General features: G+C 44.5%; 1 protein-coding gene across 2 annotated transcripts in view; it reads right to left on the bottom strand.

Moving 5' to 3' along the window:
• Positions 1-733: 733 nt before the first annotated feature.
• The window catches only part of LOC138749974 (uncharacterized), a 60,894-nt gene continuing 40,827 nt past the window's right edge, over positions 734-20,800 (bottom strand). For both annotated transcript variants that reach the window (XM_069912099.1, XM_069912098.1), the window contains 2 exons: positions 5,592-5,713; positions 734-3,151 (listed from right to left, as the gene is read on the bottom strand). In XM_069912099.1, coding sequence (XP_069768200.1) covers positions 5,629-5,713 — 85 coding nt within the window. In that variant the 3' untranslated portion in view covers positions 734-3,151; positions 5,592-5,628. The remainder of the gene's footprint in view (positions 3,152-5,591; positions 5,714-20,800) is intronic.

A 20,800-nucleotide genomic window follows, 5' to 3' on the forward strand; every position in this document is an offset into this window, starting at 1 on the left:
CTCGTCTCTCTCCCCCTCCTCTCTCTCTCACCCCTCCTTCCTCCTTTAACTCCCCCTCCTCTCACCATCCCCTCATCTCTCTCCCTCCCCTCCTCTCTCTTGCCCCCCTTCCTCTCACTCCCCATCTCTCTCCCTCCCCTCCTCTCTCTCCCTCCTCCTCCTCCCCTCCTCTCTCCCTCCTCTCCTCTCCCCTCTCCCTCCCCTTCTCTCTCCCTCCCCTCTCCCCTCCTCTCTCTCCCTTCCCCTCCTCTCTACCTTCACCCTCCACTCTCCCTCTTTCTTCCCTCCTCTCTTTCCCTTCCCCTCCTCCCTCCTCCCTTTCTCTCCCCCTCCACCCTTTCTCTCCCTACCCTCCCCTCTCCCTTTCCCCTCATCTTTTCCCCTCCTCTCTCTCTCTCTCTCTCTCCCTTCCCCTCTCCCTCCCCCTCCTCATCAACAGAACCCTCCATTGTGAAACCACATTGAGGTTTCTTATTCACAGATGCATGACACTCCAGGCTTAGTTGAAGCAACTTAAACCTCATTTTCCCGGCTGAAAACTGCAGCCTCCACAGGCAGAATGACGGTCATTATTATCTATAATCCCTCATGCATCTGCAATCCCTCTGCCTTTCCTGAGTGAGAGAGGAGCGGTTTCAGCTGCACAGGGGCTGATGGGTAGGGTCGGCGGCCATTGATCCATGTAATGCACTATCAGTAATCACCAAGACTAGGCGGAAGGAACGATGGACTTTAATATGCAGAAGAACCTTGCTGGCCTGGATCCAGGTATAGGAATGGAGGGAAGGGAGAGGTGGCTCGACCTTTATGGCCAAAGACCACGGGGGAGGAATCATAGGATATGAGTCATCAGTGGGCAGGCCAGCTCCATATATACAGGCATTGATGCCATCTCACTTCCACCTTGCAAAGTTCTCTCAAACATTCAGGGACCAATGTCTAAACTGGGCTTGGGCTGTACCGCAGAGCAACCAAGCTTTAACCTGACATCATCTTGCTCGCTTTTAATTAATGTTCCAGGCACCACCAGTACAATCCCCATGTCTCATCCCACCCACAGGACCCACTCACCTGAGGTGGTGATCCATTTGGGGGGAGCAGCCCTTGGAACCTCAACTTAAACCTGACAAAACCACATGGCAGCAACTCAAACCTGAACAAAGAAACGTCCTCCTGGTTACCAGCTACCATCCTCCCTTGACTGATGCAACTGTACCCCTCCATGTTTAATCATGCCTGGAAAAGGCCCCGAGAGTAGCAAGGGTGTAGAATGCACCCAGAAGAGGTGGGGGAGAGGACTTCAATATCTATCTTGATGAGTAGCTTGGTAGCATCCTCAAAGAAAGCTGGTTGGATCCTGAAGGTAGTGAGTGAAACAACATGAAGGATAAAACAATTTGACCACATTCTCATCAATCTGCCTGTAGTAGATACATCCATCCTGGATAGCAGTGGTAGATGTAGCCCCCTTGACTGTGTTGTGTAACTTTACAAATGTGCTAAGTGAGATGGAGTCTTAATGGATCTGGCTGCTCAAACTTGGCATCAATGAGGCACTGCAGAGCATTAGCAGGAGCAGTGGTGTATGCCAGCACAATCTTTCAGCTCAAAACCCAGTACATCCCTCACTCAACTCTTACTGTTGAGCCAGACGAACTGGTTCAATGAGGAATTCATACCTAAAACATCCATGAGCTGCCAGCCGCGTTCACCTGCATGCTACACAGTGAAAACAGACAGCTTGTGACAGGCAAAGCTCTCACAATGAACAGAGCAGATCAACACTCCACAGTTGCACCATACTTGCTGGGTTAAATATCTCTGGGCTGTGAGAAGAGGAAGTTCCAGCAATATCCCTATTGTTGACAATGGTGGAATCCAGCATGTGCATGCTTTAAAAAAAAGGCATAACATTTGCAACCCCATATTCAGGCAGAAGTGTGGCGTGGATGATGAGACCCCTCCCAATTCGATTCACTCCAGTTGATACAAATAAATAGTTGGGAGAATTGGCCACAGTCTATGGGCTCAGACATAATTCCAGGTGTAGTACTGAGGACTGTTCACCAGGAAAAGCAACAAGCAGTTCTGTTACTGTTGCCAGATCTGTATCGACCCAAGATATGGAAAATTGCCCGGGACATCTTTTCACAAAAAAACAGAAACGTTCAATCCTACTGCAGCTGTACAGGGCCCTGGTGAGACCGCACCTGGAGTATTATGTACAGTTTTGGTCTCCTTATCTGAGGAAAGACATACTGGCATACTGGGAGTGCAAAGAAGATTTACTAGATTGAAAGCAGGGATGGCAGGACTTATATATGAAGACAGGCTGGATCGACTAGGCTTATACTCGCTGGAATTTAGAAGATTGAAGGGGGATCTTATAGAAATGTATAAAATTCTTAAGGGATTGGTCAGACTAGATGCAGGAAGGTTGTTCCTGATGTTGGGGTAAACCAGAACCAGGGGTCACAGTTTAAGGATAAGGAGGAAGCCTTTTGGGACTGAGATAAGAATTTTTTTCTCTCAGAGAGTGGTGAATCAGTGGAATTCTGCCACAGGAAGTGGTTGAAGCTGGTTCCTTATCTATATTTAAGAAGAAGTTAGATTTGGCCCTTGTGGCTAAGGGGATCAGGGGGTCTGGGGAGAAGGAAGGAACTGGGGACTGAGTAGATGGTCAGCCATGATCAAAATAAATGGGGGTACAGATTTGGCCAAATGACCTCCTCCTGCACTTATTTTCTATGTTTCAATCAGTCAACAGAGAAGTGATAAATGCTGTCTTCAACAGAAATCCTGCACACCAATGCCAAGACAGCTCGACCCTAGACTTTGGTCCAAGCGTGAACCAAAGAGCTGAATTCCACAGCGGAGTTACTGTCCTTGGCATCAGGCCAGTGTTTGACCAAGTGTGGTATCCAAGAGCAATAGTAAAACCAAAATCTCCAGACATCAACAGGCTGGAATCATACTTCACACAAAGGAAATGCAACTTGGGCAAAGGAACAGTTACGACTGTCTGCATTTGCTGAGTTCAGCCACAGAATATCACTGTTCTATCTTCGACCCCTTCATCACTGAAATTCCTTCCAACTGAATTGAATTAGTTGCTGATGTTACAGCTCCCGAGTGGATGAAGCAGCCATGCCTGCACACAAATAAAATTTGTGCCACAGAAGTGCTAGATACTGATCACCTCCAGTAAGAATGTCTGACCTTTGATATTCAATGCAATGACCATCCCTGAATCCTGCACCATTGAACCACTGCCCAGAAATTCAGCTGGACAGCATAAAAAACATGCTGGTCAGGGGCTGACCTCTTGGACCAAGTGAAGGACAGAAGTCTGCAAACGCTGCAATTGTAGTAAAAATCCAGAAATGCTGGAGGAACTCAGCGGGTCTCGCAGCGTCCACAAACCTGAGTCATCACAGACCTGAGTCCTTCAAAGTATGAGTAAAAAGCGGGCAGCTGTCTGAATTAAAATAATTTAGGGGAGAAGGGAGGAATGGGCAGGGGGAAGAGTACAGACCAACAGATAAGAGGTGTTCATTGGACATGGATAGGCCAGGAGAGGGGAAAGGTGAGCATGGGGGTGTGGGGGGGGGTGGTGCGATGTTTTGGACTGTGCAAGAAGAGCTGGGGGGAAGGAGACAATGGGAAAAGGGGATGAGAGGGAGAGACAGAGCTAGAGGAAAGATGGGGAGGCTAATGGAAATCAGAGAAGTTGGTTAAATCCATCCATTTTGCATCCAACATGTGGCACAAAGTTACCATTCTGCCATCTACAGCATAATCCCACCATTACGCCCATATTCCTCTGTTCATCTTCCGCTGGCACCGCTCCATCCATGACTCCCACATCCTTTCTTCCCTCCCCACCAATCGCCCCTTGGCACCTACCCCTGTGACCACAGGAGATGCTCCACTTGCATCCACACCTTCTCCCTCACCACCCATCGGGGCCCCAAACAGGGCCTACTGAATCCAGTGGTCTTGCAGTGGTCTCTACATCGGAGAGACTGGACGTAGACTGGGAGATCACTTTGTTGAGTACCTTGGCTCTGCCCACTGCAATAGTATGGATCTCCCAATGGCCACCCATTTTACTTCTCTATCCCATTCCCTTACTGACATGTCTGTCCATGGTCTCATGATCTGCCAGGCTGAGACCACCCACAAATTGGAGGAACAGCCCCTCACCTTCCGTCTGGACACCCTCCAAACGGGTGGCATTAATATCAACTTCTCTGCTTTCTGTCAGCAACCCTCTCCATCTTCCCCCATGCCTCTCCTTTCCTCGCTCTCTCTCTCCTTTTCCTTTTGTCTATTTTCCCCCAGCTCTGCTTGCATGCAGCCAAAAACATATCCCCCCCCAACCAATCAGTTCTCACCTTTCCTCTCCCTCCCCTCCTAACCATATCGAATTAACACCTTTTCTCTGTTGGTTTGTACTCCTCCCCTTGCCCATTCTTCTCTTCTCCCCAGCCTTTGCCTGCTCTCTACCCTTCATGAACGGCTCAAGCCTGAAACATCAGTTATATTTTAAATTTAAATTTAAAATTAGGTTTAAATATAATTTAGACATACAGCACGGTAACAAGCTATTTTGGCCCACGAGTTTATGCGGCCAAATTTATACCCTGTTAACCTATACTCCAGTACGTTTCAAATGATGGGAGGAAACCAGAGACCCATGGAGAGAATGTCCAAACTCCTTACAGACAGCGTGGGATTTGAACCCTGATCCCGATCACTGATGCTGTCAGGGCGTTGCGCCAACCGCTACGCCAACGGTGCCTCCCCCTTTATCTCCTATGGACACTGCGAGACCTGCCGAGTTCCTCCAGCATTTCTCTTTATTAACCTGTTTGACCAAGGAGAATAAGGAAAGCCCATACATGGGAACACTACCATCTGACTTGGAAATACAGGTATATCACTAATTCTTCATCATCGCTGAATGGACATCATGTGGTGGTCCACCACTGGCCTACTGCAGGGGGCAACCTCTGTACCTGCAGGAGTGTAAGGGGACAGGACAACACTAGGCCGGCTGCCAATCAGTCGGCCTGAATGGATCAAGCCCCAATTGGTGGGTGTCAATCACCCTCCGGGATATAAGCCTGCGCTGGCCTCCCGAAGCCTCACACTGAGTTGCTGCAGCCACAGCCAGCCTGGCTCTGTGGAAGTCTTTGTGGATTAAAGCCTGTTGTACAGTTTTTACCTAGTCTGATTCTGTCTAACAGCTCACCACACATCATCAAGCTCATGGTACGGCAGCACTGTTCGAGTGCCCTCCACAGAACTGCAGCAGCAACTGAAGGTGGATCTTTCCCCCTTCTCAATAGACATGTAGGGATGGGTATCAAAGGTTGACCTGCCAGCTCCACCCAGATCCCAAAACTAAATATTTCTAAAAATAGCTGGGGACACTCGACAGGCCAGGAAACATTTGGTGAGTGAGCCAGGTAACTGCCCAATCTGCTGAGTATTCTCAGCAAGTTATACATCTATTGTTTCCAGGATCTGATAAAGCCGGCAGGACCAGCAGGATCACTCAGTTTCCCTTCCCCAGGGGGTCTCACCTGTTGAAGGTTTCAGTCAATTTTTTGATTTCATTTGTTACATAATTGTTTGCCAGGAGAATCGATTCGGCTTCCGGGGAAGGGTATTAAATAGCATGCTTGGAACAGCAGCAGCACCTCGTCTGTAAAAGAATTGCCAAGGTGGTTAACTTTTGCACTCCATTGCAAGAATCGGACTGATCAACCCCACTAACCACTGATCATCAGTCTTTTCAGATCCAGTTCTCACTTAAAACAGCAAACAGGAGAGGTCTCCACTGATATCTCAGTCCTCAACAGTAACTCCGTTGAATTTAAGATTGCCAAAGATAAGCCTGCACCATTTGGAACAACTTCCAGCAGGAAGAGCCATTTAGACCAGCCATTTTTCAGCTCTGCCCCCTCACCCTAGGACCCTGCTCAAAGTTTATGGGCCCCTTCACTATGAAGCAGTCAAGTTTTGGTTTCCTCTGTACTTCTCTCCTACTGACTACGTAAAATCAATATAAAAAGATATTTATGTTATGTGAAGTGAAAAGAAAGCAAGGCCTTTGCTTCAATGTGCTGTGGGCCCCAGGAGCCCTTGTTGAGAATGACTGGTTTAGGCAATTCATCCCAGCTTCTGTTCCAAGCTGTTCCTTTCACAGTGGGCATACCACAGCTGTTTCCATTTATTCTGGGCAATCAAAGCAAAGCTGTTTACTGAAGACCACAAGATGAGACCATCCATTATACTGAACTGGTGAAAGAATTCTGCCTTGCTCTTCACCCATCTGTTCCAGGAGTTACATCAGGCTAAATTCTACATGGCTCATTACTGCCCATTAACCCATTCTCAATCACGAGCAAAGTTGTGGATGGTGTAATTGGCAGAATAAGGTCACCTGAAACCTTAGACCAGAACTAACATGCAGAAAGCATTATTGCAGCATCTATCCAGACTTTTTTTTGCAGAACAGAGACGAAAAATGCACTGTTCAGCATTTATACTGCACAGCATTTGGTGACCAAGGGGATGAGCTCATTTAAAATACTTGTGTGTTTAGCTTTAATTTATTGTTAGATTTCTAAACCTTGTATTTTTTATTTGTATCAGTAAACAAACGGTGCACCAGTTGCCTGCCAAAATCGCGGGTCACTTGGTAAATCTGGTTAACTGAATTTACTGTCCACTGACTCAGAACTGATTGCAGAGTCTAGAGTGTGGACTTTGGTAAGGCAAGAACAATGGTGAGCTTTGTAATGTGATTGATAGAACTCGAAGATTTGTGTGGAGCACAAACATGCTTTTATTAGCTTACAATTAACAGCTGGTATCTACAATGGTCTTCAGGTAAATTGGAGGTAAGGTTGAATACAGGCTTCTATCGGGATTGATGGGGGGGAGAGCCAAGAGGAGGGGATGGTTGTCTAATCTACTCATAGACAGTGAATTCAAATTCACTACATTCACCCCTTCAGAAGAGTGAAAACAGAGACCACGTTCAGCAACACCAGCTTTTTATAATAATTTACAAGTTGAGTCTGTCTGGGGGCCTGGTCATTCTGGTCGAGCGTCTTAGAACTGGTGGATTTTGCTCTTCCAGAGCTTCCTGTGCCTCTATGGGTCTTATATACTGGGACTCAAAGAGGGACTCGGGGGTTCAGGTCCAATGGTTGCGTGATTGGAAATATGTCGTCCAGAACCCTGCGCGGGGTATTTGGAGGATCCAGACCTATTGTGAGCGTTCAGTTCCTGAAAGTGCCAGGTCTTTGATTGAGACGGTGTCCTCTCTGCCATCCAGGTATGTGTTTGCTTGGAGTAGGTGCACTCTCTCAACCAGAGGGTCCATTTTGCTTCTCCTCACGTGCTTTTCCAGCAGGACTGATCCTGGTGTCATTAGCCATGCTGGAAGAGTGATCCCTGACGTGGATTTCCTTGGGCATGAAAACATTAGTTCGTGAGGAGTCCCATTGATCATAGTGCAGAGGAGTGACGTTATGGAGGGAAGCATGATGGCCAGAACCATTTGCCAGCATGACAGCTAATTTCACAGCTTTCCAAACTGTTGCATTCTCTTTTTCAACTTGTCAGTTCCACTGGGGGTTGTAGCTGCTCATCGATGCCTCTTACAAGCAGGTACTGATTTATACCGGTCACTATGAATATAGTTGGGATACCTGAACATGGTGAAAATGGAGTGCAGAGCTGTGGTGGTGGAGGTGTCTGGACAGGGGATAGTGAATGTAAAACGTGAATACTCATTGATAACATTCATGTTTCCATTGGTGGAAGGAAGGAGCCTCTTGCAATCGACACTGAGTCACTCGAAGGGGAGGGAAGCTTTTATCAGGTGAGCTTTGTCGGGTGGCAGAGCTCGTCGTGAAGTGACCACAAATGGCTGTTGTGTGCAGCAGCACAACTTCCTCGGGATAGGGCATTTGGAGGCTCACTGAGCCTCATAGTTATAGGTGGAGAGTTCAATCCTCCACCTCACGATCTTGTCATTCTTTCTTTTGCCCCTGTCTGTATTATTAAACATGAATACTACAGATTGCTGATCAGTGAGCAGAGTGAACTTCCTGCCCGCCAGGTAGTGCCTCCAGTGCCTGATGGCCTCCACAATGGCCTGATCCTCTTTCAGAGCTTGTGGCCTTGCAGGGTGCAGGAGAAGAAAGCTGCCAGCCTACCCACCTGGTTAAGGGTCACTGCCAGAGCTATGTCAGAGGCATCACTCTCCACCTGGAATGGTGCTTTCGCGATATAGCTCCTGACATAGATAAAAGCCTCCTGGACTTCGGCTGACAATGGGAAGAAGGTGGATTTTAAGAGGGGGCAGACCTTGTCAGCATAATGAGGTAGTATGAGAGGAATCCTAGGCACCTCCTTAGTGCCTTCATGGTCCTTGGGATTGGAGGTGCATACACTCGGGGTCTAGATGGAACACACACTTACTGACATTGTACGTGAGGTTCAGGGATTTGGCTGTGTGGACAAACTTCTGGAGATTGGCATCGTGGTCCTCCAGATTGTGTCTGCAAATGGTGATGTTGTTGAGATAAAGGAAGGTACCCCTTAGCCCATACTTGTCTACCATGTCATCCATCTGCCTCTGGAACACCGAGACCCCATTTGTAATACCAAAAGGGACCCTCAAGACCTGATAAAGCTGTCCACCTGCCTCAAATGCTGTGTCGGGATGGCTCTCAGGATGGATTGGCAGCTGGTGATATGGAGCTTTCAGGTTGATGATCAAGTAGACCCCATACTGCGCAATTTCATTCACTATGTCTTAGCTTCAGGGGAGGAGGGGTAACCGTCCAGTAGTGTGAAGTGATTGTATTAGTGATATAGTTAATTACTAACCTGGACTTGTTTTCCCCTTTTACCACTACCACTTGCTGGTGTCAGAGACACCACGGGCTGGTGCTAGGTTCGATGATACCTTTGTCGAGCAGATGTTGTCTCTCAGACTCTATGAAATCTCGGTCTGCTGCTCTGTACCTTCAGCAATGGGTTTGCAGTCTGAGGACAGATTCAGGAAGAGAGGTGGGGGGGGGGGGCATCGATATTCAGTGTGGAAAGGCTGCATGTGGGTTCTGATTTTAGGGGTCCTCTGTTCCGAAATGTTACAGATGCCTTATCCAGAGGAAGCTGTGGCTCTGCACACACCGGCCAACTGCAGTCTCTGCATAATGAGCTCTGCCATCCAGGGGGTCACCCGCATGGCTCATTTTGTCAAGGCAACCAATCAGCCCTAATCCATGGAAGATGTCAGGAAAATGAGCAGGTCTTGCCAGGTCTGCGCGGAGTGCAAGTCGCACTTCTACCGCCCCGCAAAGCCGCACTTGATCAGTGTCGATTTTAAGGGACCTCTCACCTCCATAAACAGGAACACCTTCTTCCTCTCTGTCATTGATAAGTATTCCTGCTTCCTGTTCACCATCCCATGTCCAGACACGTCCTCTTCGACAGTCATAAAGGCCCTAGATTCCATTTTCGCCCTGTTCGGGTATCCCAGCTATATACAGGGACTGGGGCTCATCTCTTATGAGTGACGAGCTACCTCAGTACCTGCTGGCGAGGAGCGAGACTACTAGCTACAACCCCTGGGGGAACAGGCAGATTGAAAAGGAGAACACCACGGTCTGGCAGGCTGTCAAACTTGATCTGAAGTCAAAAGGCCTTCCAGACTCACACTGGCAGGAAGCCCACCCCGTGCCATTCCATTCCATCCAGGCGCTACTATGTACCGCTCCTATACAATTTCAAAAGAAAGTCAGCATTAGGAACTATACTCCCAACCTGGCTCACCATTCCTGGTCTAGTCCTTCTCAGGAAGCACGTTGGGAGAAGCAAGACTGACCCTCTGGTGGAAAGGGTGAAACTGCTCAACACCAATCTCACGTACATCTGTGTGGGGTACCTGGATGGCAAGGAGGACACTGTCTCCATCAGGGACCTGGCACCCGCTGGAACAGAGGATCCATTGCCTCAGGTGCCCTGTGAGCCACGAAGCTCATTCTTGCCGCCCCCCCAGTCAGGGCCTCGGGGGATCCGGTTCAAGAGGAAAGTGCATCCCCCTCTACCATTGAGCCGGAGAACTAGCCTGCCTCTCCTCCCTCACAAGGGGACCAGGAGACCCAAGGAGACCAAGGCCCCCAGGTGCGAAGGTGCTCTACCAGGATCTCCAGACCCCTGGACCACTTAAATCGGTAAATTTGTAAATAACTGTATATTTTTCGACTTTTTTTATGAACCCATGTTCTCTGTCTTCATTCACAGACCCTAAATTCTACAGGAAGGGGTAAATTCAGTGAACTGGGATTCACTGGTAGTGTGTTGTCCTGATGCCTGGCCCAGCCTCCCAGCTCCCCCCCACCCAACTACCCGCATATAACCCTGGTTTCCCGCCTAAGCCCAGAACCCTTCTGAAGATGACTGTGAAACCCTACCCATAGTTATGCTAATAAAAGCGTTTGTTCTCCCTCCAGTTGTGAGAGCTTTTATTCACGCTACAAGATGACAATTAAAAAGCGTAGTTGAGTGATGTCATAACAACAACTTTGCACTCAACACTTGAAAAACTAAGGAACTGATCATGAACCAGGAGGAGAAGATCAGGAGATCACAAACCAGTCCTCATCAAGGGGTCATCGGTGGAAATGTTTAAGAACTTCAAACTCTGGGTGCCAACATGTCTGAGGATCTGTCCTGGGACCTCCATGTCAATGCAGTCATGAAGAAGGACCACCTTCAAACCATGAAGAGTTTGAAGAAATTCAGTACATCACCAAAGACTTGCAAATTTCTACAGGTGTGCCATAGAGAGCATTCTGACTGGTTGACAGGATGTCAGGGTTTGAGTTACAGAGAAAGGTTGAGCAGCCTGGGGCTTTTTTCTCTGGAGCATAGAAGATTGAGGGGGGATTTGATGGAAGTGTTCAAGATTTTAAAAGGGACAGAAAGAGTCAATGCGGATAGGCTTTTTCAATTAAGAGTGGGGGATATTCAAACCAGAGGCCATGGTTTGAGATTGCAGGGGGAAAATTATAAGGGGAACATGAGGGGAAATTTCTTCACGCAAAGGGTGGTTGGGATGTAGAATAAGCTTCCGGCAGAGGTGGTTGAAACAAGGACGTTATTTACATTTAAGGAAAGACTGGATAATTACATGGAAGGGAGAGGATTGTAGGGGTATGGACCAGGTGCTGGTCAGTGGGACTAGGAGGGTGGGGATTTGTTCCGGCATGGACTAGTAGGGCCAAACTGGCCTGTTCTGTGCTGTATATGGTTATATGGTTGCATCACTGGTATGGAGGTGCCAATGCACAGGACAGGGGAAAGCTACAGAGGGTTGTGAACTCAGCCAATGCCATTACAGGTGCCATCATGGGCACTCAGATTCAAATTTCAGATTTATTGTCAGAGCACATACATGACATCACATACAACCCTGAGATTCCTTTATCTGCGGGCGCAGCAGAATGACCGCCAGAATGGCAGTGCCAAAAACATGCATGCATGTAAACAAATAAAGAAACACTCAACCCGTGTGTGAAGCCACCTTTTGTGGATAGCACATGTCAGAACCCCACACAAGGGTGCAGTCATCGAGCAAGTTGTCAGACAGAAAAATATCCAGACCAAAGCAAGTGAAATTTAATCCAGAGAAGTAGTGGGAAATGAAAAAAAAACATACAACAAAGAGAGGAAACTGATTGGTGTTTCCAAACCCAGACAACCAAAAATTTAGGGTTTGAGTAAAACCATTTGTGTAAGATGGCCCCCCTCAAATCTGGAGCTTTACCGCTGACTAGTGAATGCTGTTAAAAAAGCAAATCACAATATTGTAATAACAAATAACGTGAGATTGTGTCAGAGCCGGCAATAAAATGGCAGCAGTGTTGTGACCGCCATCAAGGTTTTAGGCCTGCGGTATAGGATGACCCGATTTTAAGGTGAATATTTTTAGTTTCAAGGATCGTCCTATGGTAAATGAGCAGGTGTCTAAAAGTAGAAGGCAGGTCAATCAGAGACATTGACTAAAGAGCAAGGAAGAAATCTATATTTGATTCCTTATAAACTGACAAAATTCAGGATTTTTCAACAATAAAAAATTAAATCTCCAATGATAAAACATTCTCAATTCTCTCCGAACCTGCATACACAATTAATTACAAAGAATGAACAGGTAAAACCCTACTCTTATATTCAGCCTTCAAGACTTGACCTTCTCATTGTGTTGATACTAAAAATAAATCTATTCTAGAATAAGAATCATGACAGAATGAATAAAATGAGAAATCATTCTCCTTAGGATTTAACTTTCTCCATATATCTACCAAATGACTGTTTAGCCATTTTTGTTCTAATTACTGATTTTGGAGATTTATCTAATAATGGATCTAAACAACAATTAAAGTCACCCCTACCATAAATTTACCACATGCCTGATTTAAATAAAAAAATAGTCCAACATGAATTTCTCATCATTTATATTAGGAGCATAAAGATTCATTAAAGTCCAACGTTCAGAAAATATTTTACAATGAACAACCAAGAGCCGACCCACTGACTCAAAAACTGATTCCAATTTAAAGATAACTTTTTATTAATCAAAATAGCAACTCCTCTTGCTTTGGAATTAAAATAAGATGCTATAACTTGCCCAACCCAATCTCTTTTTAATTTCTGATGTTCCTTTTCAGTCAAATGTGTCTCTTGCAAAAAAAGTGATGTCAACCTTCAATTTTTTAATATATGCCAATACGCTTTTTCTCTTGTTACGAGCCCAGCAGCAATAGATATTCACTAAGGCAAAAGGGTTACTTAAACAAAAGTTGTTTTTAATTATCTTTAAACATGAAAATAGAATCAAACTTTAACTTATCTCTATTGTGTGTGTAAGTTCAAAAAAGTTATTTGGTTCATTGTCCAATCTCACTCTAAGTTCACTGGTTTTAGGCAATTCTTATATGGTGCACAGAATTTAACATGTATAAAGTTCACCAGACTTTGGTGCTTGAAAGGTAAATGGTTACTGCTCAGGAAGGTTCTTGTCAGTTTTCAGAGAGAGATTTGTTGTTCCAGGACATCCACAACTGATGTACTTCCATTACGCACTCCAGTGTCTTGCTGACAAAACGCCCCTTCAGAGTTCTCCAGATGATAACCTCTTTCTTTCAGATTACCACAGAGTTCATTTTTGTTTCCCTTATTCAAAGTGAAACATTAGACAGTCAGTCCTCTCCTCTTGCATGAACCACAAGGGCATTGACCAGGCCATCTTCCAAAATGGTGCTTCTTGCCAGCTTGTCCTGTTCCAGTCCCAGGTGCTCTTGCTGGGTGTAACACTGTACAAGTGATCAAGTGATCTCTGTCTCTGTCTCTCTCTTTCTCTCTCTCTCTCTCCCTCCCTCTCTCTCTCAGAGAGAAAGCCTGTTTGACTCTCTCTGCTTACAAAACCACATGACCCTCTTAGAACAGCAAGTTCTCATTCAGACTGTATGTGGTTCGGACAAGCTCTTTCATCTGTTGCCTTTGGTAAACAACAATCCATTAGTGAAGTCTCTTGAGCACTCTCCAAAGATCTTACAAAAGGTCTAAGGCCCCGATATGCCTAGCAGGCGGCAGAGCTCCAGTATTTCAAATAAGATCTGTTTTAAAATGTTTGTATGTGACCTACTCTTAACAAACCTTTCTCAATTTTTTCTCCCAAAAACATATCTATATACTCCATATACGGTCACACTCTTAATCGTATTATTAAACCCTTTTACATTAAATGTCTCAAAGTTTAAGTTAGCTATTAAAACATATCTGTAAACACCCCACCAGAAATAGCAAAGCACCTCCCATAGCTACAGCACAAACAAAACCAAAGATCTCCTCAAAGAAAAACGAAAAATAAAAAAGACCCCATAAAAAACCCTCAAAAGAGAATATTATATTACCCACTCAATTATATGAGGGTGACCAATGCCACAAGGTGGCCAACGACTTCAGAAGGATTGGTAGCCAAATCACCCCGAGCAGAACAGCAAAACGTAATATAGAAAAATCATTTCAGGTGTGAAATGCTTCTTCCAAATCTCGATTAACCTGGTCATCCTCAATTCCAATATCAATCAACTATTGAGATTCCATTGCTCGCTTTCCATTCTTCCTTTTCAGAACCAAAACAGGTTGTTGAGGGAACCTTTCTTGACTTTGCACCTGCTTATTATCAGATAAAGAATTAGCAAATGTAAGAGCTTCAGCATCATTAGTAAAGAATTGAGATTGATAATCTCCATAAAAAACTTTAAGTACAGAAGGATAACAAAAAGCAAATTTGATTCCTTTCTTCCACAAGACAGCCTTAGCCGAATTAAATTCTTTACGGCATTTAATTATAGCTTGACTTAAATCAGCATTTTAAAAAAAGACTTTTATTTTTAACTACTAAAGGGCCCTGATTACTTCTCACAATTTGAACAGCAAGTCCTGATAATGCAAGCATCTAATCAAAATAGAACATGGAGCTTGACCGGGAAGTAGCTTCCTTCTTATTGCTCAGTTCCAGACCATTCAGGAAATATGCTGTTCCCAAAACCTAGGGAATCCACTTCTGAAAAAACTGAACTGGGCCCGGAACTTCAAAATCTTCCAGAAGACCAACTATTTTAACATTATTTCTCCGACTTTGATTCTCCAAGATATCAATCTTCTTCAATAAGTCACTTTTCTGAATTTCCCAGCCAGTAAACGAATCCTCCATCTTTTCTTTACATTGGTCCACATCATCTTTACAATCAATAAATTCTTCATCAATCTTCTTAAATTTATCCTGAACCTTGTCTACTGGTTTCAAACATTTTGCCACATCCAATTTAATAGAAGATATTTCCCCCTTCATATCACCAACTGTTGCTTCATAACTGAAAACTCTTGACTCATTTAAATAGCCATGTTCTCCAACTGCTTGGATAAATCAATAGATAAAGTTGGTTCTGAATGGTGAGGATCAGACAACCTTGAAAGTCGGCTTCACCATGGGCTTACCCTTATATATGATTGAATCCTTTTCTTCCAGTCCAACGATGTCTACCTCTTCCTCCTCTGTTGATAGTGAAGTCACTTTGACCCAACTACGGGTACACAATCCAACCACTCCTCCCATCAGTCCAGGATCACTGGACCTAAGGAGCTCGGGTTCCCCCGCAGCCTGGGCCGTACTGGGTGTAATGCGCAGGCGCCAAGTATCACACATATGCGTTTGCTCATCTTGATCAGAAGGAGGCCGATGTAGGGCACCGGCACCATCCTCCGCAGCAGTGCATGGAGTCGGTGCCGGGGATGAGAAGAAATTGAGTCCGGAGGCTCCACTTGCAAAGTAGGCCCAGATTCTTCGGTAGTTGCTAACTATTTAGCAGCCATTTTTTTTGCTGGTTGAGCTTTAGTTTTCTTCATGGCTGCTTCTAAAGTACTTCAACAGTATAATCAAAAGTTTCTAAAAATATTTTTAAAACTTTAAAATGGGTTTTGAGTAGTCTGCCAGGGGGAAGTGTGTTCCAAAGTCTTCTGCCTACACCATCATGCCACGCCCCACTCCCCCCCACCCAAGGAAGTTATGTTTAAACTGGAGACAATATTAAACCCCCTTCACACTTGCATCCTATTAAATCAGCCGTTCAGTGTCCCAGGATAGGAATGGAGGTTTAGCTTTTCACACTTGACCGCTCCTAACTGGGACACTGAATATTTTCACACTTGCAAGGGCCCATCCCCGGGGTTAGGACTGTTCTACCTCTACTGCGGACGTCATGACACATCGTGCGATGGTGGACCTGCCCTAAATACTGATCAAGGTATTATGATCTTATATTTGAACATAATTAATCATGCATAATAATAATATAATTATGTACAGCACAGTATGAACCCTTCAGCCCCTGTTGTTATTGTGTCAACCTATAAAAACCTTTATAAGGGACCATGGGAAAGTGCCAGCAATAAATAGTGTTACAGAGTTCTGTGTTGTGTATTGGCCTATGTGTTGTGTGGTTTTATTTTAAAAAGTGACAGTTTGCATTAGAGAGCCAAGGTGAAGGTGGACTGCTGAGAGAATGGGAGACGAACTGGGCATGTGCAAAAAATGATCTAAAAATTTCTGGACTTGGACGATAAACCACAATTGGGTGGTGCTGTGGAGTGGAAGGAGGCCCAGAGCAGGAGTCATGGTCTGGAGGAAAGCTTAGAATATTGGGATTTCAAAAAGGATGAACATTCTGAAGGCAGCCAGAAGGATCTGGACCAACCCTGTGGTTCCTCTCTCTTCAAGCAACACAAGACAACTTTGAATTTTGTTCTCCCTCTCTCTCTCAAAGATTTTATTGGCTTCAGTTTACCAAACAAACTGAATTTTTTTTATGATCTTTGCTTCAGTTGAGATCAAAGTTTTGTGAGTCATGTGTGTTTTGTGTTAGTTTTGTGTCTGTTTTTATTTGGGCTGGTTGGAACTATAACTTAGACTTTAATTACATATGTTTTATTTAGGCTGGGGAATTTATTAGTTTTACACTGTCATAGAAATTTGCATAATAACCAGTGGGCATTGTTATAAAAGGGGGGGATTTTGAATTAAAGTTTGAAGGTGAATTTTTTGTTAATAAAGTAATTGTTCATCTTTACCCCTGTGTGATATGCCTTCTTTGTGGTTGCAGGTTTGATCCTGTAACAATAGCAATAGCAGACAATTTTTAAACAGGGTGGGAAAGTTTGTAGTGCTATAGCGTACAATTTGTCTAGCGTGGGAAAGTTGGTAGCACTATCTTGTACAATTTATATATACTGTGGGAAAAAGCGATGGCAGACTTGTCCTCCAAGAATTCCATGTGGCAGAGAAAAGGCTGAATGCCCAGCTGCATACATGAAAAAGTCATAGAGAGGTTACTCTGTTGCAAGGCATTCTGGCAAGTAAGGTCTGCCATTGATTTTTTTCCCACAGTTTTTATAAATCATGTGATGTAGTGCTACCAATTTTTCCACGCTGTTTAAAAATTGTCTGCTATTGCTATTTATTGCTGTTTATTGCTATTTATTTCCTCTCTCCCCACTGCGACTTTTCATCGGCAAAGTTCATTTTAATTTTTTCTTCCTGCACTCACGCAAAAACTTAGGATATTTCAATCCCAAAATTCAATTGCTCGTGATTGCAACGTCGGCGTCTGCAGACACTGGGGCTTGTACTAGGGTTCGAGCCCGTCATTCCCCAGCGTGAGATGACATTACCTGATGCCAGCGTTGAGCTGATTTTGCTTTCACACTTGGCACTTTAAAGGCCGATTGGCATTTGATTCACTTGCAAGTGTGAAAGGGGCTAATGTTAGGCTATAGCTTGTTTATTGCTTATTTATGTACATCTCTGATTAAAATGTTGAAAGCAATATGTCACAATGCAAAAGCATTCGCTGGACTAGAAAACTGTGGCTTGAGAAAATATTGGATGGGCTGGATTATTTTCCTTGGAACAGTGAAGAGAGTGAGGGAAGATGAGCTGATATGCTTAAAATTATTACCATACAAGCATAATCTTCCCACTCTTACATTATAAGCCTCAGCAGTTCTGCTTCTACACATTTCATGGTATCCAGACATCCCTCTCAGATTTTCCTGCTTTACCTGTATTTGCTAAAGGCATCATTTTACATTAGATTGAATGTTAATGTTGTGCCCACATTATTTAATTGGTGCTTTGAACTTCCTACCACTGCCAATTTTGGTATCTGTTAACTCTTTATCATGGCTTTCATACTTAAGTTTAAATCATTAATCAACATCATGAAAAGCAATAGACTTTGTACTGAGCCCTGTGGAATCTCAGTACATCAGAATCAAGATTTATTGTCATGAACAAGTTATGAAATTGGATGTTTTGCAGCAGCATCAGAGGGTAAACATTCATATAAACCACCTCACAACAATCAATAAACAAAAATAGTGCATGAAAATAAGGCAATGTCTTTGGTTCATTGATTATTCAGGAATCTGATGGCAGTGGGGAAGAAGCTGTCCTTGTGCTGCTGAGTGCTCGTCTTTAGGCTCCTGTACCTTTATCCCGATGGTCGCAGAGTGAAGAGGGCATTGCTTGGGTACTGGGGTCTTTAAGGATAGAGGGTGCTTTTTAAGACACCGTTTCATGTAGATGTCCTCGATGGAGTAAAGTCTGGTGCCTGTGATGTCGCAGGCCAAGTTAACAACCCTCTGGAGTTTATTCTTGTCCTGAGAGTTGACGCCTCTGTACCAAACAGTGATGCAACCAGCTAGAATGCTCCCCACGGTACACCTGTAGAAGTTTTCGAGAATCTTCGATGAGTACTGAGTCTCTTCAGACACCTCACAAAAGTATAGCCTTCTTTATGATTGCATCAACATGGAGGCTTCAGGACAGATCCTTGGAGATGTTGACACCCAGAAATTTGAAGTTCACGACTAAGCCTACGATGAGGACTGGGTTATGTCCACAATCACCTCTTTGGTTTTGCAGATGTTGAGCACAAGGTTGTTGTTGTTACACCATTCAACGAGCTGATCTCTCTCCCTCCTGTGCGTTTCCTCATTGCCGTTTGTGATTCTGCCGACCACTGTGGTGTCATTGGAAAATTTGTAGATGGCACTGGAATTGTGCCTGGTCACACAGTCATGGGCATATAATGAATAGAGCAGTGGGCTAAGCAGGCATCCTTAGGGAGGAGGAGACATTGCTTCCCATTCATACTGACTGTGATCTTCCAATGAGAATGTCAAGGATCCAGAGGGATACAGAGACCTAGTTTGTAGCTTCTTGACCAGGAGTGAGGGAATAATGGTGTTGAAGGCCAAGCTGTAGTTGATGAAGAGCAGCCATATGTATGAGTTGCTGTTTTTGAAGTGATCCAGAGCTGAGTGGAGGGCCAATAATTCAACAATCTTTAACATAATTCATGGCTTTATACCATGAAACCATTTGTTATTCCAATTTGTCACTTCCTCTTTAGCCCCATAATCTTTGCCTTACTAAAATCAAAGTATCCTATAATGAAAGTGCTACGCTAATCAAGCTTCTTTATTACCACATCATTTGTGTTAATCAGACACAACTCATCCCAAGCATCTCAATACTGATTGTCCTTGCAGTTTTGAAATGTTGTTTAATTCTATTCCTCAGAATTTAAGACCAGTGTTTTAACACCACCAATGTTTGGCTGAGTCAGTTATTCCATCCATCCCTTCCTCCATTTTTTAATAGCTTCATAACCATCTCTTCAGTCAAAGAAGAGAGGAAAATAGAAGCAGAGGCAGCACAATTTCATACCTTGTTATTTTAAGAGCCTGCGATTACTTCATTCAAGAAGAGGATGTATCTTTCGCAGGCCTGATGATTTATCCACTTTCAAAGTGAATGGAACTATGTCTTCTCTCTCACATTAATCCACAGCTGTAAAATCTTCCTCTTTCATAATGACTCTTCATTCAGCATCTTCATGTCTGTGTTACCGTTTCAAAACCTATGCTTTCCTTTCTTACATTCTTCTTTCCCTTCAAACACTTATTAACATCAGCGTTTCCATTGATTTATCTGTCAGCCAAGAGTGAGATGTGCAACCTTCCAGGATCATTCATCTGGAAAGAAAATGCTTCAAACACTCTAATTTTTCTCTTGTCAGTGAAGAGAACAAGTTGGTCATCAAACATAAGTTACTTTTATGTTGCAAAGGGGGAGAGGAGGGAGGACAGAGGAAATCTCTGATAGAATGGAGGCCAAGAGAATGATTGATGTGGGGTTTTTTTGAACGATTAATGGGAATTAAGTTCCCACAGGACCTGATGCTGTTTTTGTTAAGACTATAAGACCTAAATTGAAATTATCTATGTATCAAATTGGATTTGTACTAATTGCTTTAGCAGTTTCTAATGTTATGGAGCCCAGAGAACCCCAAAAACCAGCACCAATAGATACGCACCACAACACAGGGCTACTTAAACAAAAGTAGTTTTTAATTATAATTGAACAAGAAAACAGAATTAGACTTTAACTTATTACTTTCTTTTCTTTGGCTTGGCTTCGCGGACGAAGATTTATGGAGGGGGTAAAAAGTCCACGTCAGCTGCAGGCTCGTTTGTGGCTGACCAGTCCGATGCGGGACAGGCAGACACGATTGCAGCGGTTGCAAGGGAAAATTGGTTGGTTGGGGTTGGGTGTTGGGTTTTTCCTCCTTTGCCTTTTGTCAGTGAGGTGGGCTCTGCGGTCTTCTTCAAAGGAGGCTGCTGCCCGCCAAACTGTGAGGCGCCAAGATGCACGGTTTGAGGCGTTATCAGCCCACTGGCGGTGGTCAATGTGGCAGGCACCAAGAGATTTCTTTAGGCAGTCCTTGTACCTTTTCTTTGGTGCACCTCTGTCACGGTGGCCAGTGGAGAGCTCGCCATATAATACGATCTTGGGAAGGCGATGGTCCTCCATTCTGGAGACGTGACCCATCCAGCGCAGCTGGATCTTCAGCAGCGTGGACTCGATGCTGTCGACCTCTGCCATCTCGAGTACCTCGACGTTAGGGGTGTGAGCGCTCCAATGGATGTTGAGGATGGAGCGGAGACAACGCTGGTGGAAGCGTTCTAGGAGCCGTAGGTGGTGCCGGTAGAGGACCCATGATTCGGAGCCGAACAGGAGTGTGGGTATGACAACGGCTCTGTATACGCTTATCTTTGTGAGGTTTTTCAGTTGGTTGTT

The sequence above is a fragment of the Narcine bancroftii genome, chromosome 14 (genome assembly GCF_036971445.1).
Source record: "Narcine bancroftii isolate sNarBan1 chromosome 14, sNarBan1.hap1, whole genome shotgun sequence".
NCBI classification, from domain to species: Eukaryota; Metazoa; Chordata; class Chondrichthyes; order Torpediniformes; family Narcinidae; genus Narcine; species Narcine bancroftii.